The 18,354-nt window shown below is 46.6% G+C and overlaps 1 protein-coding gene across 4 annotated transcripts in view; it reads left to right on the top strand.

The window, feature by feature from the left end:
• Positions 1-4,186, top strand: part of myo5c (myosin VC) — a 101,093-nt gene extending 96,907 nt beyond the window's left edge. For 3 of the 4 annotated variants that reach the window (XM_085968655.1, XM_085968654.1, XM_085968657.1), the window contains 3 exons: positions 1,104-1,278; positions 1,868-1,948; positions 3,419-4,186. In XM_085968655.1, the coding sequence (XP_085824781.1) occupies positions 1,104-1,278; positions 1,868-1,948; positions 3,419-3,571 (409 nt within the window). In that variant the 3' untranslated portion in view covers positions 3,572-4,186. Of the gene's footprint in view, positions 1-1,103; positions 1,279-1,867; positions 1,949-3,418 lie in introns of those variants that run through there. The other variant, XM_085968656.1, reaches the window with a different exon arrangement.
• Positions 4,187-18,354: the final 14,168 nt, after the last annotated feature.

Genomic DNA, 18,354 nt, shown 5'->3' with positions numbered 1-18,354 from the left:
CGCCCGCCCACCACTGATCGTGCCCGCTACCACCACGGAAAATTCAGCCCTATGTGTCTCTCTTACTTTGAAAGCTGAACAGAGGACTTGGAAGAAAGGAAGGAACTTGCATTTATATAGCACAACCTCAGGACATCCCAAAGTGTTTTTTAACCAATTAAATACTTTTAAATTGTAGTCACTGTTGTAATGTGGGGAAACACGGCAGCCAATTTGCTCACAGCAAGGTCTCGCACACAGCAATGAGATTAATGACCTGATTATCTGTTATAATGGTGTTGGTTGAAGGTTAGACGTTAGCCAGGACACCAAGAGATTCTTCGAATCATGCCGTGGTCTGCCTAAGAGAGCAGATGGGGCCTTGGTTTAATGTCTCATCTGAAAGACAGCATCTCTGACACTGTAGCACTCCCTCAATATTGCACCAAAGTGTTGGCCTAGATTATGTGCTCAGGTCTCCAGTTTGAACACACAGCCTTCTGACTCAAAAGTGAGAGTGCTACCAGTGAGCCAAGGCTAAAAAAAAACATAGATTTCTGAGTGCATTTGTTATGTTCAACTGTGCTAGCCTTTTCAGGATTATGTACTCGCGGTAAACATGACATAAGCTTTAATGGAGACTGCAGGTTTGCAAAAATAAACCACTGAACGACACCTACTGCATAACTCATGAACACCACAAATGTGAATAATTAATGTGTAAGAAAAAATATCTATTTTTCAGTAAACACTAATTCCAACTTGCATTCTATTACCTTATTCACCTAAACAATAAAAAGTAATGCTTTACAGGTGGTAATAGAGCACTGTTGCCACGAGTGAAACTGGACACAAACATGGATGTCTGCCATTTAGCGAGGAGACTAAGGGAAGGGGAGAAATGTGTACAGGACATTAAACTTGCAAAGTTAAATGGCATCTTACTAAAGTAATGGAACTAATGTAAATCACATTCTTTGTGTATTAAATGGAATTATTTGCAATGCATTTTTAGTTCAACATCATTCACACTGTGGTGCCAATGTTGGATACTATCAGTAATTTTTTAACATGTCTAGTTGCAGCGTATTTTTAATGAATAATTTATTTTATTCTTGATACAGATGTAATATTAGTTACTTAGAAGAGTGGCTGAAGGATAAGAATATTTTGAGTAGCAATGCAAAAGAGACCCTGGAGCCACTTTCTCAGGCTGCCTGGCTACTTCAGGTCAACAAAACAACAGATGATGATGTTAAGGAAATATGCAAAAGATGTTCATCTCTTTCCGCTGTGCAGGTCTGATTTAGCTTTCATTATTACTGGTTGACCTCCATGATTGCTGTCAGACAAATGTTATTAAGTTTGTTCTCTCTCTCTCTCTCTCTCTCTCTCTCTCTCTCTCTCTCTCACTTTCTCCAAATGTATTTCTGCTTGTCCCCCTACTCTCTCATTTCTTCTGTCTCAATCTCTGTATTTCTGATCAGTTAATTAGATAAGACATTTTATAAGATCAAGTGCCATTCCGTAATTTTTATTTGCCTGATTTGGTTTAATCTATTTCGGTTTCTGGTTTGATCATCTGCATTCCAACATGCCTTTGTATAATTGCCTCTGGTTTACCATTACTTCTAATATAATATACATTTCTGATGGGTTTTCTATCAGAAAGAGTCAGGTGAAGGATTGTTGCTGTACTATCCTCACCATTACACAATATATATAGAGGGACATACAATATTGTGATTTTGTCTTAATTGGTTCAGTTCACCAAATTAACCAGCTTTCAGTAGTAGTTCTTTCATATTGAATGGCTAATACCTTTATGGACTAAGGGAGTGTCTTCTGTGGAATTTCTGTCCCACGTTTCAGTACTTTATTTCAACAGATTGTCAAGATCTTGAATTCCTACACGCCAATTGATGACTTTGAGAAACGTTTGGCTCCATCCTTTGTACGCAAAGTTCAGGTGAGCAAAAATAATATTTTAAGAGGTTAAACCTAATTTCACAGTCCACACACAAATAAATCTTGCTAATAAGCTTAGTGTCTGTAGGAATGCGCGTGGTAGAGTTCCTCCTGACTTTCTGATTGGTCTTTACTAACCATATGGTATTATCAATCACATACTTAGCAGAGATCCTAGAACATTGAGAGGGGAGGTAATTATAAAGCTCTTGCCTTGGAACTCTTCATTTTGCTGATTTTGTTTTGCAACAGTCTCCAACTCAAGCTAAATCTAGAGCCACTCACTCACCACTATGAGCAGCACCAGAGGTGGTCTACTAGTTAGTATAAACAGAAAGGATTACTTGAATATAAAATACTTGTGCAGCAGGTATTAATTGTGCAAAAGATTAAATATATTGATTTGGAAGTCATGTAGTACAGTTGATTAGAACACTTTCCTTTCCCATAATGGGACACTTGTAAATTCAGTCTAGATAGATGAGATGAAAGCTTCTGCCTGATGACTGTTAAATGCATTATTTTTCCTCCTCCAAAATAAAATAGTTTTCTAAGAACAGATATTTGAGGTGCCTAATAGTTATAGTTATAGAGTTTTGGAACCCTAACTAAGAGAGTTAAAATCTTCGTCTCAACTGAGTTATGCATTTGCTTCCAGTAGAGAGGAAGCTTCACCAGTGTCAGCAGGGTCACGTCCTTCAATAGTCTTCACTGACATTTGTGCTCTAGCTTCTCCTAGAAGGCTAGCTTCATGAGTCTTGATCAAGTCATCTGCTGCAGGTAAACCTACCTGTGTGGTTCAAATACATCCCTTGGTATAAGCTGTAAGCAAGATTGTATCATCTGTGAAAATGACACTAAATCTAGTGTAAACGTAGAATTGGTGGCTGAAGTTACCAAGTTACAGAAAGTATTGCATTTCAAAAGGAAGTCTTCTGTTTATTGTGTGCATGTTCCATGTAGCTTTCTGTAAGGAGAAAAATATCAATAGCAAGAACAAAAATACAGTAACTTAAAGACACACGAAATATTGAAATGTGACTTGCAGTAATGCAAAAGTCAGTATAATTAAAATGAATAATATAAGGGGCAAAAGGACAATATAAAGCAAATTATTGATAGTGGCAAATCGAATTGGAAGAATTTTTTCAACAAGGCATTAAGTAGGTGGTATATTAAAGACTGACAGACTTGTTAAGAGATATTCTGGTTAGAAATATTGTGGGTGAATTTGGAATTAATTCAACACTACCGCTTTCATGAATAATTCTGCAGACAATTCTAGATCGAGTATAAGTGAGTGGGATTGATCTTACCCACAGAGATAGCAACAACCCATGCGTTTCTGGCCAAGGAGGAAGAGGGCAGTATTGGAGAGCCAAGGCCCAAGCAGGGGTTTGGAGACAGAAGTTAAGGGAAAAATTATAAAACTATTTAAAAAGTAAAACTCACTGTTCTTATTTTCTTTTAGTCACAACTGAACAGTCGTGAAGATGGCTCAACGTTAGTAATCGATGCCAAATATCATTTTCAAGTGACTTTTCCATTCAGTCCATCTTCGCAGGCGCTGGAGAAAATCCAGATTCCCAACAGCTTCAAACTAAACTTCCTTACTCGGATCTAAAGCATGCTCCTGCATAGAATATTTGTGGTGAACTTTGAATGAAGATGAGAGTTATTTTGGAAATGAATATCTAAGACATTGATTGATGGTCTGGATTGTGGAGATTGGGTGTTTATTTCTTTTTATCCTCATAATAAGTGCCAAAATGAATGGTTTATTTGAGTTTAAGTACATTTTTATATTGTGCATTTTTAAAAAAATAATGCAGTCTATTTTTACAAAATTTCAAACATGCTCAGTTTGGATTGGTTGCTCATACAATTACAGTATTTAATTCTTCTAAAACAAATTTGTGGAAGTCTTTCACCAGCAGCTGCAGACTTAAGTTGCATAAATTTTAGCATAAAGATGAAGGCAGAGTGATGCTTTTCATAATGTTGATGATAAATTATTCTCCCAACAATATGTACTAGTGGTTTTTTTTAAATGGTTTGGGCTGTACAGATATTTTTAAATAGACATAGAAAATTAATGCATGTTTAGAGCCAAAGGAAAAAAATAGGAACACCACTTAATGAACCTATTTATCACAACATTGATTCCTGTGTACAGAATATATTTTATCTTTATACCATGAGTGTTCAAAAAAGCAAAATAAAAACAATTGTGCCAGCACTGTCTGATTTCTGTGTGAAGTTTCACTGCACATTGTAAAATTGAAAGAAAAACTCTTTTTTATCATAAATTATGAATGCATTGCTTTGTAAAAACATAAACAACTGTGGCTATTGCCTCCCTATAATTTCCTGCAGACTGCTCACAGCATATTAAGGCAGTTGCCTCTTTTACTGTATTCCATCTGATCCGCTCCTCCCCCATTCCCCCAAGGCTACATACAACTAGACATCATCCTACAAAGGTGGATCTGTCTGCGCGATAGAGTTCTCCTTGTGGCATGAATCAAGTGCTGTTCCAAATTTTGCTGGCAGGAAACAAAGGAATTGAAGTGCAATATGCTGATCAGCCAGTTCCCTCTCCTGATTTCAAGTGTCTTGTTGTCACATGGTAATCTATTTAAAAAGAATTCTGCAGTATGGAACTAGATTGAAAGTGTCCATATTGTATTCAACTTGGTTTAAACTGTTACCAGACTGGAGTCACTTGTTCGACTGTGTCCAGACCTGGTTTTGCCATAAAATGAAGTACCGCAGCTTCTACTTGACTTCAGGAGGAAATGGAGTCAGCCATTTGTGACTAACCTGAAATGGTTTTAACTAGTACGATAGCAAAATACTGCAGATGCTGGAAAAGGGCCGTCTTTTGTCTCCACTAGTCCTATCACCACCTCGTCTCGTTTTGAATACCTCTTAATGTCTCTTCTCTTTTGTTCTCTCCCAGCCTGGCCTCTTAATCTATTTCATTTCCTGTGCTTCTTTAGTCTTGATAAAGGGTTTTCACCCGAAACGATGACCCTATTTTCTCTCCACGGATGTTGCCTGGCCTGCTGAGCTTTTCCAGCATTTTCTGTTGTTATTATGGTTTTAACTGAACTGTTCATAACACTCGGGCAGTGACATAACACTCGGGCAGTGACATAAATTTGTAACTCGTTAATACCACACAGCTGTCAAAAAATATATTTAACTTTACTATCATTTTTATCAAATTATAGTGCATCCCTTTATAATGTACAGGTAGACTATCCTTTATCCGAAAACCTTGGGACCAGCCGTGTTTCGGTTTTCGGAAAATTTCGGATTTCAGAAGGTATTTTATAAGACTGGGAAATTTGTCGGGGGTGGGGGTCGGCGGGGGAGGGCGGGGGTCGGCATCGGCGGGGGGTCGGCAGGGGGTGGGGGTCGTGCGCACGACTTACGCTGAACGAAAAAACTTTCGGTTTTTAGAGGTTTTCGGTTTTCGGAAGTTCGGATAAAGGATAGTCTACCTGTACTATTTTATTATATTGACCATTTTAATTACAAATCTTGCTGGTGTATGGCTACAATAATGATGTGCTACAAAATACTTTTTTTTTAAGAGGAGGAAGGTAATTATTGACTGCAATCCAAGAATAATGTTCAGATGCATTCACTCCCATGGGTCGTCTAGTCCTTCTTTAACCTAGACGTTACCTAGTGCTATAATGGCACTTTTTAAAATCATCTAACCGGTGAACTATTTATCTATAATGTTTCAGAACAACATAACAGTTTACAGTTTTTAACAGCAGTTACATAAACTTGAAGATCTGTTTTAGTTTCTGGGCTTTCATCATATTTTGTTTGATTTAGTACTGAACAGAAGTGATATTCTTTTCTCAAAGGTAACTACTGCCCAACTGGTGCTTCGCTGTCAACCTCCTGATAAACGTCATGGCTGCAATGAATTTTATTATTTTAAGTGTCAGCCTGGGCTCAGTGGGTAGCACTCTGGCCTCTGAGTCGGACAGTTGTGGCTTCAAGCCCCACTCCAGAGACTTCAGCACATAAATCTAGGCTGACAATTCACTGCAGTACTGAGGGAGCATGGTGAGATGTTGAACCAAGGTCCTATCTACCCTCTCAGGCGGAGGTAAAAGGTCCCAAGGCACTATATGAAAAAGAGCAGGGAGTTCTCCCCGGTGTCCTGGCCAACTTCTACCCCTCAATCAACATCACTAAAACGGATTATCTTGTCATTTATTTCAATGTTTGTAAGACTTTGCCATGTGCAATTTGGCAAATCTTTCTACATTGCAACAGTAACTACACTTCAAAATACTTCATTGGCTGTGAAGCGCTTTGGGATGTCCTGAGGTCATCAAAGGTGTTATATAAATCCAAGTTCTTTCTTAACTACAGGCAACTGATAAAAACAGGTTGTATTTACCAACACAAACCTGAACTTAATTAAATTGTTCTTTTATGAAATTAATTTTTCTATTGTTGCTATTTAATGTAAAACATGGTGGTTATAAGTAAATAGTTGGAGATCTGTAGGAACTCGGAATCTGTAGTGAAGCTTTAGCAGATGTCTGAAACTTAGACACCACAGGGTAAGAATGCATCTAACCCACTATGTTCAGTGACATTGTAAATATGTTGAAGATTTCCTCTGTTCAGTATTCCTAAAAGAATTTGCTTATGATTTGGCTAGAAGTGCCAAACAGGAAGATTGTCATGACTGCATTTATTATGTTGCAGGCCAGAGAGGAAGTCTTGCTGCCGCATTAGATAACCATAACTGTATGTGTGTGTGTTACTTAAATGCCATGAAATATCTACTTTCAACCTGTTCTGAATAAACTGTTAACGTTCTGAGAACATAAGGTATGAGGGAAAAAGGTTATTCAGTACTTCCACTTTGCCCCTTATTTACATCCTCGCCACAGACCATTTTTGTTTTCCTCCTGCTTCAGGACTATCACAACCCTCTACTCTTGCTAAATCAAAATTTGTATGCTTCTTTCTTGCATGCACTAGATGGCAGTATATTCCATTAGTGTACAATTTTTTTCTAGAAATACATTCCTTAAATTACATTTCGCTTTCTTAGCTTCCAATAATCATATCTCCTGGTTCCTTTCTTCACCCACCTTAATTCCCTTTCTAATTTTACAAACTTAGATCATGCAACTCCTAATTTATCCCTCCTGCTGAGAAAATAGAGTGAGCGCCTTTAGCATCTCTTGTTGCCATCGTTGCATTCTGCCCCTATCCCCTCTTCACAGAATCACAGAAACCCCACAGTGCAGATAGAGGCCATTTCGGCCCATCGAGCCTGCACCGACACATATCCCACCCGATCCCCGTAACCCCTACACCAACACATATCCCACCCTATCCCCGTAACCCCACGTATTTAATCCCCCTAACACTAAGGGTCAATTTTATCATAGCCAATCAACCTAACCCGCACATCTTTGGACTGTGGGAGGAAACCGGAGCACCCGGAGAAAACCCACGCAAACACGGGGAGAATGTGCAAACTCCACACAGACAGTCACCCGAGGCCGGATTTGAACCCGGGTCCCTGGCGCTGTGAGGCTGTGATTTAAATAGAGCAGTCTCACAAACAAGAAGTGGTGCCTCCGGTGCTTACCTAGTCTGTTGTCGTCGTCTGTTACATACAGGTTCTCTTGTCGGATCAGCTATAGTTCTTGCCATTGCAAGGATTCAAGTGTACGGCACCTAAGCTCTTTGTGGCTATCATTTGAAACTGGGGTCAATTTTGTCAATGGGGGCGCGTTGAAGGCAAGACTGCTGCTTGTCAGGTTAGTCCCGCCTCTATCGACTTGTGGCCAACCCACGCTATTTTCCCTTGATTGACCTTGTTCCGCCCAGTGGGCTTAGCAGGCCAATTAAGGGGAAGCCGGTTACAGAGAAGCTGTCAAACACGGACATTCTCTGTAGTTTGATGAGTGATGCGCCTCAATAATTCCGAGACTCGATGTTAGCGAAACAAAACAAGGCTTTTATTAACTTAGAAGATAACACGCAGTGGAGAGAGGTATCTTCCATCTGGAGGTCTGCAGTACTGGATATGAGGCCAGACTGCTTGCTTACATAGGGGCCAGGTATGGGCGGAGCCCTACACACAATGCATTCCATACATTCCAATATACAATACAATGGTGAGGAGAAACCTGAAACCAACCACAGTCACAGGCAGTGATATACAATACAATGGTGAGGAGAAACCTGAAACCGACCACAGTCACAGGCAGTGATGAATGGAATATTTCATCACATTCACCCCTTCCATAGATTTAGTCTGTCCGGGGGTTTGGTAGTCCTCTGCGACCGACGTGGCTGATGTGGTGTCGCGGGTGTCGGCTGGGTGTCCCCGGGGGCCTCCTGGGTCTCTGCCGGGGGTGCCGCCAGGGTTGTTGAAGGGGTAGTTGGTGGGGGTGCCGTTGGTCGATGTTCTTCCGGGGGTGATGAAAGAGTAGTGGGTGGGTAAGGGTTGCTGCGATCGTTGTCGCTGCTATCGCCGTGGTTGTTGTCGTTACCGGCTGGGGCGACGTCTTTTATGGACACGGTGTCCTCCCTTCCGTCGGCGTGCCGGACATATGCGTATTGGGGGTTGGCATGGAGTAGGTACACTGGCTCCACGAGAGGGTCCGTCTTGTGGCCCCTCACATGCCTTCGCACGAATACCGGACCTGGGGTGGAGAGCCATGACGGCATGGATACGCCTGAGGTGGATTTCCGGGGAAAGACAAACATTCGTTCATGAGGCGTGACATTAGTGGCAGTACACAATAGCGACCGTATCGAATGGAGCACATCCGAGAGGACTTCCTGCCAGCAGGAGATAGGGAGGCCCTTGGTCCTTAGAGCTAGAGTGACTGCTTTCCATACTGTCCCGTTCTCTCGCTCCACTTGGCCGTTACCCCGGGGGTTGTAGCTGGTGGTACGGCTCGTGGAGATCCCCCTGGACAGTATGTACTGGCGTAGCTCTTCACTCATGAAGGACGCCCCCCTATCCGTATGGATGTAGCTCGGCATACCGAACAGGCAGAACAGGCTGTTGAGGCATTTAATGACCGTGGCGCTGGTCATGTCTGGGCAGGGGAAGGCGAATGGGAACCGGGAGTATTCGTCCACAATGTTCAGGAAGTAAACATTGCGGTCGACGGATGGGAGGGGGCCCTTGAAATCTAAGCTGAGCCGCTCGAAGGGCCGTGTAGCTTTGATTAAGTGGGCTCTATCTGGGCGGTAGAACCGAGGCTTGCACTCAGCGCAAGTGCGGCAGTTCCTGGTCAGAGACCGAACTTCCTCAATCGAGTAGGGTAAGTTACGGGACTTTATGAAGTGGAACAGCTGCGTGACCCCTGGGTGGCAGAGGTAGTTGTGGAGGGTCTGTAGCCGATCCCCGGTGGCGCTGGCACACATCCCTCGTGAGAGGGCGTCAGGGGATTCGTTAAGGGCCCCTGGCCGGTAAATGATGTCATACTCGAAGGTGGAGAGCTCGATCCGCCACCTAAGAATCTTATCATTTTTAATCTTCCCCCTCTGTTTATTATTGAACATAAACGCTACCGACCGCTGGTCGGTAAGTAGGGTGAAGCGTTTGCCGGCTAGGTAGTGGCGCCAGTGGCGCACTGCCTCCACGATGGCTTGGGCCTCCTTTTCCACGGAGGAGTGTCTGATCTCGGGCCCTTGGAGGGTCCTCGAGAAGAAAGCTACAGGCCGCCCCGCCTGGTTGAGGGTGGCCGCCAAGGCGAAGTCAGACGCATCACTTTCCACTTGAAATGGAGTGTTCTCGTCCACTGCCTGTAGCGTGGCCCGCTCAATATCCTGCTTAATGCTTTTGAAGGCGGCGTGGGCCTCAGCAGAGAGCGGAAAAGAGGATGCTTTCAAGAGGGGGCGGGCTTTGTCGGAGTAGTTGGGGACCCATTGGGAATAATAAGAAAATAACCCCAGGCACCTTTTCAGGGCTTTGGGAGTGTTGGGCAGGGGCAGCTCCCGTAGGGGGCGCAATCGGTCGGGGTCTGGTCCGATTTCCCCATTCTCCACCACGCTGCCTAGTATGCAGAGGCGCGTGGTGTTGAAAACGCACTTGTCCTCGTTGTAGGTGAGGTTGAGTTTTTGTGCGGTTTCCAGGAACCTCTCGAGGTTCGAGTCGTGATCCTGCTGGTTGTGACCGCAGATGGTGACGTTGTCGAGGTAGGGGAAGGTTGCCTGCAAGTGGTGGTCATCGACCATGCGGTCCATCTCCCTCTGGAAGACCGAGACCCCGTTCGTCACCCCAAAGGGGACTCTGAGGAATTGGTAGAGGCGTCCGTTCGCCTCGAAGGCGGTGTACGGGCGGTCCTCTGGTCTGATAGGGAGCTGGTGGTATGCTGACTTAAGGTCGATGGTGGAGAACACCCGGTATTGGGCGATTTGGTTCACCATTTCTGATATGCGGGGTAGCGGGTAGGCGTCTAGTTGGGTGTACCTGTTGATCGTTTGGCTATAGTCGATCACCATCCGTTTCTTCTCGCTACCCCTTACCACTACCACTTGGGCGCGCCACGGGCTGTTGCTGCGTTCAATAGTGCGCTCTTTCAGGAGCCTGTCTACCTCGGTCGCGATAAACCGCCTGTCCTCCCAGCTGTACCTCCTGCTTTTGGTCGCTATTGGCCGGCAGTTAGGGGTAAGGTTCGCGAATAGCGAAGGCGGCTTTACCTTCAGGGTAGCCAGACCACACAGTGTGAGGGGCGTGATGCTTTGGTGGTTGCACTGGAAATCCAGGCCCAAGATCACGCTCGCACATAGATTCTTCATGATTAATACTTTAAAATTATCATAAACAGTTCCGTTAACGGACAATTGTACCGTGCAGTAACCCAGAATGGTCGATGTTTGGGTTTTATCAGCCATAGAGATGGTACCCTGAGTAGGGACCACCTTTAGGGAGAGTTGTTGTGCCAGTTCAGGGTGGATAAAACTCTCTGTGCTTCCACTGTCAATTAAACATTTAACCCTGCACCCGTTTACCTCGATGTCCACCATTGATTTGGATAGCGGGTGCGGCCTGGTCTGGTCCACTGTGACCGATGCCACTGTAGGGCCCTGATCGAGACAAGATGGCATCCACGCTGTCTGCTCATAAGATGGTGGACCCCACGAGGTCGGGCAAGATGGCGTCCAAGATGGCCGCTCCCACGGCGCGCACGCGGCGGTGGCGGGTTTTCCGGCGGTTGGTTTTCCGGCGGGGTTCCCTCTGCACACCTTCCCGAAGTGTCCCTTCTTACCGCACTTAAAGCAGGTGGTGCCTTTCGCCGGGCACAGGTTTCTGGTATGCTTTGGCTGCCCGCAGAAGTAGCAGTTGGGTCCCCGACGCGTCGCGGCTGTCGTAGGGCTTCTGGGGGGAGAGCGGGGCCCCGACGGTGTCGGGCTGCCGGGCGGGGAAGATGCCTTCCAAGATGGCGGCGCCCTTGGTGCACACGTGGCGGCGTGGACGGCGCGGGCTGAAGAGTAGGCGTCCGAGTTTCTCTGGGCCACATCCAGGGATCGCGCGGTGTCCGCAGCCTGTTTCAGGTCCAATCCCGTTTTTTCCAGCAGTCTTTGCCGGATGTAAGTGGAGCTGAGGCCTGTGATAAAGGCATCGCGAACAAGCTCGTCGGTGTACACTGCGGCTTTTACATCTCGGCACTTGCAGTCTTTGCCAAGCATTTTCAGGGTGCCTAGGAACTCCTCCACCGATTCCCCAGGTCGCTGTGCGCGAGTGGCGAGCAGATGCCTAGTATACACCTCATTCGTAGGCTGCTGGTAATGCGCCTTTAAGATGTCGCAGGCGGCCAGGTACGTGTCGGCGTCTTGGATGAGGGGGTAAACCCGGTGGCTTACCCAATTCCGCAGAATTCCGAATTTCATCCTCGCAGCGTCTGTAGCGTCTTTGACGGCTGCGGAATTGTCCAGGAAGAATTCCATACACATAAACCAGTGTCCGAAGCGTGCTGATGCGTCCGGAGCATGCTGATCCAAATCCAAACGTTCGGGTTTCAGGAGTTGATCCATTGTGTTGAAAAATAAGTTAATAAAATTGATGCGCCTCAATAATTCCGAGACTCGATGTTAGCGAAACAAAACAAGGCTTTTATTAACTTAGAAGATAACACGCAGTGGAGAGAGGTATCTTCCATCTGGAGGTCTGCAGTACTGGATATGAGGCCAGACTACTTGCTTACATAGGGGCCAGGTATGGGCGGAGCCCTACACACAATGCATTCCATACATTCCAATATACAATACAATGGTGAGGAGAAACCTGAAACCAACCACAATCACAGGCAGTGATATACAATACAATGGTGAGGAGAAACCTGAAACCGACCACAGTCACAGGCAGTGATGAATGGAATATTTCATCACAATGAGTCCTTGTATTCAAGACTCATCAAACCTCTTTTGTGCGCAGAAATTAGATGGTTGTTGCATTGGAGAATGTAGCAGCCATCTGTCATCTCTGCCGGTGAGATGCGAGACTCTCCGCATCCCCAACTGTTGAAGCCTGCAGGAAGAAACAAAGGTAAGTAAACATTTTCTATCACTTTCCACTCACCTCACATACTCACCTCTCCACACTTGCACCCATCACTCACCTCCACAGCACACTTTTGCACCCCTCCAACCCCCGCAGACCCACTGCTCGCCTCGGTGACCCTACCGGGGTATCCCGACGTCAGGAAGCTCGCGCCTCTGGTGGAAAAATGGGGATAATCCTCTTAACTGCCTGTTAACTACCTGTTAACAGGCAGTTAAGTGGCTGTAATCCCCTTCCTGCCTCCAGGAGATGGGACCCGGCGCAGATTGGCTACCCGCCTCCTGGGAAGATGGCACAGGGGTGGGATGGGTACCCGCCCCCAGATTCTGCCATTTTCCAGGCAGTTCTGCCTCCAAACCCGCCTCCCCAGGACTGGCAAGATCGCGCCCTGTATTTTAAACTCTGCTGCTGTTCCCACTCGAGACTTTTTTTTTCAATCTTCTTCAAAGTTTTCTCAACATTGTTCAACATATTCTCCATTTCTGAAATGTTCCTGTAGAGCTGTTGAATGTTTCGAAGCCATTGTCTCATTTGAAGCATTGCACTTTGAAGCATTGCACTATCTACACCTGGGCCTTTTCAATGCCAGGTGACCATGACCCATGCCTTTGGTTTCTATCATGAAAGCACGACATGGCATTGTATCAAATTTGCCTCAATTCTCAACACACTCCGCAGGATTGGATCCAAGGGCAAGAGGTACCCTATAAGAAAGGACTTGCTGCAGAAGCGAACCCAGTGCAGAGAGTTAAATCATTCCCCTGCACAACAATCCCATGATGATTCATCTCTCTGTGGCAAAAAGATTAAAATTTCCCACACAAGTAGAGCAAGACATTGTTCTGGGTTTGAAACTAGCCACGGTTTTCTGGAAAGTACTTTGATGCTATCTAGTTTCAAGCACTATGGACCTGGCCCCACCTCTCTCCTGTCTCTGTCTCTAAGATTGAGACCATCCGTTCAGCTGCCTCTACCACTTCCCTTCCTTCCCCTAGCCCACCGTGCAAAACTTCCTCCAAGGTTCCCCCCTGCCCTAGCCCTGAACTTGCATCTTTCTCCAGTTTCTCTCCGATCTCCCCTCATGACATCTCCACGCTCATCTTGTCCATGAGACCCACCTCCTGCTCCCACGACCCTATTCCCACCAAACTGCTGACCACCCAACTTCCTTTTCTGGCTCCCATGTTAGCTGACATCGTTAACGGTTCTCTCTCCTTCGGTACTGTACCCCTCTCCCTCAAATCTGCCGTCATCACCCCTCTCAAAAAAACAACCCTTGACCCCTCCATCCTTGCAAACTATCACCTCAACTCCAACCTCCCTTTCCTCTCAAGTCCTTGAACGTGTTGTCACCTCCCAAATCCGTGCCCATCTTTCCCGTAATTCCATGTTTGAATCCCTCCAATCAGGTTTCCACCCTTGCCACAGTACTGAAACGGCTATCATGAAAGTCACAAATGATATCCTTTATGACTGTGACAAGGTAAACTATCCCTCCTCGTCCTTCTTGACTTGTCTGCAGCCTTTGACATGGTTGGCCACTCCATCCTTCTCCAATGCATCTCCACCATCATCGAGCTGGGTGGGACTGCACTCGCCTGGTTCCATTCTTATCTATGTAATCGTAGCCAGAGAATCACCTGCAACGGCTTCTCTTTCCACTCCCGCATCGTTACCTCTGGTGTCCCCCAAGGATCTACAGGTTGCCCCATGGCGACATCATCAGAAAACAGCGTCAGTTTCCACATGTACGCTGATGACACCCAGCTCTACCTCACTACCACTTCTCTCAACCCCTCCACAGTCTCTAAATTGTCTCACTGCTTGTCCGAGAGCCAGTTCTGGATGAGCAGAAATTTTCTCCAATTAAATATTGGGAAGACCGAAGCCATTGTTTTCGGTTCCCACCATAAACTCCGTTCCCTAGCCATTGACTCCATCCCTCTCCCTAACATCTGTCTGAGGCTGAACCACACTGTTCACAAACTTGGTGTCATATTTGACCCTGAAATGAGCTTCCGACCACATATCCGCAGCATAACTAAGACCACCTATTTCCACCTCCGTAACATCGCCCGTCTCCGCCCATTGCCTCAGCTCATCCGCTGCTGAAACCCTCATCCATGCCTTTGTTACCTCTAGACTTGACTATTCCAATGCACTCCTGGCTGGCCTCCCACATTCTACCCGTGTCCTAACTTGCACCGAGTCCTGTTCGCCCATCACCCCTGTGCTCACTGACCTACATTGGCTCCCGGTTAAGCAACGCCTCGATTTCAAAATTCTCATCCTTGTTTTCAAATCCCTCCGTGGCTTCGCCCCTCCCTATCTCTGTAATCTCCTTCAGCCCTAAAACCCCCTCCCCCACCCCTGAGATACCTGCGCTCCTCTAATTCTGCCCTCTTGAGCATCCCTGATTATAATTGCTCGACCATTGGCGGCCATGCCTTCTGTTGCCAAGGCTCTAAGCTCTGGAATTCCCTGCCTAAACCTTTTTGCCTCACTACCTCTCTTTCCTCCAGTGTCAGCTGTGGCTCAGTGGGTAGCAGACTTGCCCCTGAGTCAGAAGGTTGTGGGTTCAAGTCCCACTCCAGCGACTTGAGTACATAACGCTAGGCTGACACTCCAGTGCAGTGCTGAGGGAATGCTGCACTGTCGGAGTTGTCTTCTTTTGGATGAGACATTAAACCGAGGCCCCGTCTGCTCTCTCAGGTAGACGTAAAAGATCACATGGCACTATTTTGAAGAAGAGCAGGGGAGTTATCCCCGGTGTCCTAGCCAATATTTATCCCTCAACCAACATAACAAAACAGATTATCTGGTCAGATCACATTGCTGTTTGTGGGACCTTGCTGTGCACAAATTGGCTGCCGCTTTTCCTACATTACAACAGTAATTCCACTTCAAAAGTACTTCATTGGCTGTAAAGCGCTTTGAGATGTCCGGTGGTCGTGAAAGGCATTATATAAATGCAAGTCTTTCTTTCTTTAAGACGCTCCTTAAAACCTACCTCTTTGACCAAGCTTTTGGTCACCTGCCCTAATTTCTCCTTATGTGGCTCGGTGTTAAATTTGTTGCCTTTTAATACTCCTGTGAAGCACCTTGGGACATTTTACTACGTTAAAGGCGCTATATAAATACAAGTTGTTATTGTTGTCCTCATGGACTGACTGGCTCTACCCTCTTATTCATTTTCCGCGACCGGTGGGCGCCGCGGGGACTGGAGTGCATCATCAACCTGGAAAACCAAATTTTAATTTGATTTGTTAAGTTTTAGTTGAACTTTTGTTAATTTACAGTCCAATTTGTTTTGGTTTTTTTTTGGGACCAAACAAAAGAGTGCCCTCTTATTCATCCCATCACGTTATTACAGTGGCATAGTGTGCTGACTTACCTATAACTGGAACACAGTTAAGCATTCATCAGCTAATTAGCTTCCCAATGGGTATTACTAATATTTTTAATTTAATAATCAGTTGCTAACTTGGAAAATAAATCTGATTGACCCTCTTAGAGTCAGTAATTATTGCCAAGACGACCACTTCAAATCCAAAATGTCAAGAGGAGCGAAGTCTACCCTATCAGTGGGGTTGTAACTGCGGTATAAATTTTGGGGTGAGTCATTCAGGAATTGATAATCCAAGGGGGGAATAATTTGGTTGGTTGTGTCACCCATTAGTGCCTAAAGAGGTGGAGAAGTGGGGCGCTAACCAACTAGCGCCCGGGCGCAGCGAACCCTGCGCCTATTCCCATATTGAGCGGACATTTAGCGCTGGCGCTAAACCGTAGCGCCCGCTCACCGGCGCACGCAGATCATGACATCATTTCAGTGTGCAACGCCCTTGGGGCGCCCCGGACCGGAAATTCAGTGGCGCCCCCTCCGTTCCGCCTGGCGCTAACAAGGACAGGTTACCTGGAATGTTTCCCAGTTGCTGTCGGGCTGGGGGGGCACTATTTAAAGGGGAATCTTCCTGGATTATTAGTGGGAGCCATTTTTGGACCAAAACTTCTTTGAGAGAGAGAGAGAGAGTTGCTCAGCGACACACGGAGAGCCATTTCTGCAGTGAGCCAGCGCTGGCTGAGGAACTTTAGCCTTCTGAACATCACTTTGCAGTTGGTAAGCTTCTCAAGTGGCATAATTTTCAGTGCGCACTTACTATGGGGGCTGCATTGGATGGGAACGTCGTCCTTCTCAATCATATTGACAGGGCACTGAGACGCAGGGATAGAGTGGCAGGCATGGCCAGACAGAGGAGGGCCTACAGACGTCGCCACACGAGACTTTACGCTGCCAGGGTTTTCCGCGAACAGTTTTCGTATATCAACATGTCGGAGGAGCAATGTTTCCGAAGGCTGCGCTTCAGTAAGGAGGTGGTCACTGAGCTCTGCAACCTGCTTCAGCCAGATCTGCAGCCTCAGCTAAGGTGCAGGACATCTCTGTCGGTGGCTGTGAGGATCACTGTGGCTCTAAACTTCTATGCCAGCAGCTCCTTTCAGGCCGCTACTGGGGACATTGCCAACATCTCACAGTTCGCAGTGCATTGCTGCATCCGCCAAGTGACTAATGCCCTCTTTAGAAGGAGACGGCAGTACATCTCCTTCCCAATGACCCCGGACAAGCAGCGAGAGCGCGCAGAGGGCTTCGCAAGGATAGCGGGCTTCCCCATGGTGCAGGGCGCCACTGACTGCACGCATGTGGCTTTGCGGGCGCCTCTAGAGAACGCGGAGGATTTCCGCAACTGAAAGGGGTTCCATTCTTTGAATGTGCAGCTGGTCTGTGACCACCGACAGCTGATACTCGCTGTGAATGCCCACTTTCCAGGCAGCAGCCACGACGCCTTCATCCTGCGCCAGACTTCTGTGGCAGACCTTTTCGAGGCCCCGGCTCACCCAGGAGGCTGGCTTCTTGGGGACAAGGGCTATCCTCTGTGCCCCTGGCTAATGACCCCGCTCCGTTCGCCCAGCACCCCTGCTGAAGAATGTTACAATGAGTGCCATCAAGCGACCAGGAACATCATTGAGCACACAATCGGCATGCTGAAGCAACGGTTCCGCTGTCTGGACCATTCCGGAGGAGCCCTTCAGTACTCACCTGAGCCAGTCTCCCGCTTTGTGGTTGTGTGTTGCATGCTGCATAACCTGGCAATCCTCAGGACCCAGCCAATGCCACCAGACATTGAAGCACCAGCAGAGGAGGAGCAGGAGGAGGAGGAGGAGGAGCACCAAGACGGGAGGGAGGCACAAACTGCAAGGGTCATCCGTCAGAGGTTTATAGCAAGTCGCTTCTAGGCCCCTCTCAGGGAAGGCTTGCTGCCATTCCAAGAACATGAATGGAACCGTTCTGCTACCCCTAAGCCGGTCAAGGGCAAAATTTGTACAAAGAACAGACATGGCCATTGTGAATAAAGAAAGTTGTTTATTTAACAAAATGTGTTTCCTTCCCGCATGACAAAGCAATGGCAACAAAAAGATAAACAAACTGACTGTCCAAAACATAACTGTCACACCCGGGAGACTGTCCAAAACATAACTAACATTCAGACCAGCATCCTCGGCCTTGAATGAAACAAATCACAGGAATCAGCAGCACCTTCTACTTTTCCCCCCTCGCTGGTGATCTGCTTCCCTTTCGGAATTGACCCCTTCCCGCCCTGCAGCTCCTCCGTAATGGGACCCCAGTGGCTGCAGCAAGGCTGGGGGAGGCCTGCTGACTGGCCAAAACCGCAGACGCCCTTGAGGGACGGCCTGGACAAGCTCTGGGCCTGGAGGGCCCGGCTGCTGACTGCTCCAACTCTGCATGGGCGGCAGCAGTCTGTCCTACAGGTGGT

The sequence above is a fragment of the Somniosus microcephalus genome, chromosome 27 (assembly GCF_052327205.1).
Source record: "Somniosus microcephalus isolate GS21.2 chromosome 27, FLI_Smic_1.0, whole genome shotgun sequence".
NCBI classification, from domain to species: Eukaryota; Metazoa; Chordata; class Chondrichthyes; order Squaliformes; family Somniosidae; genus Somniosus; species Somniosus microcephalus.
This window is presented reverse-complemented; position numbering and strand designations above follow the sequence as displayed.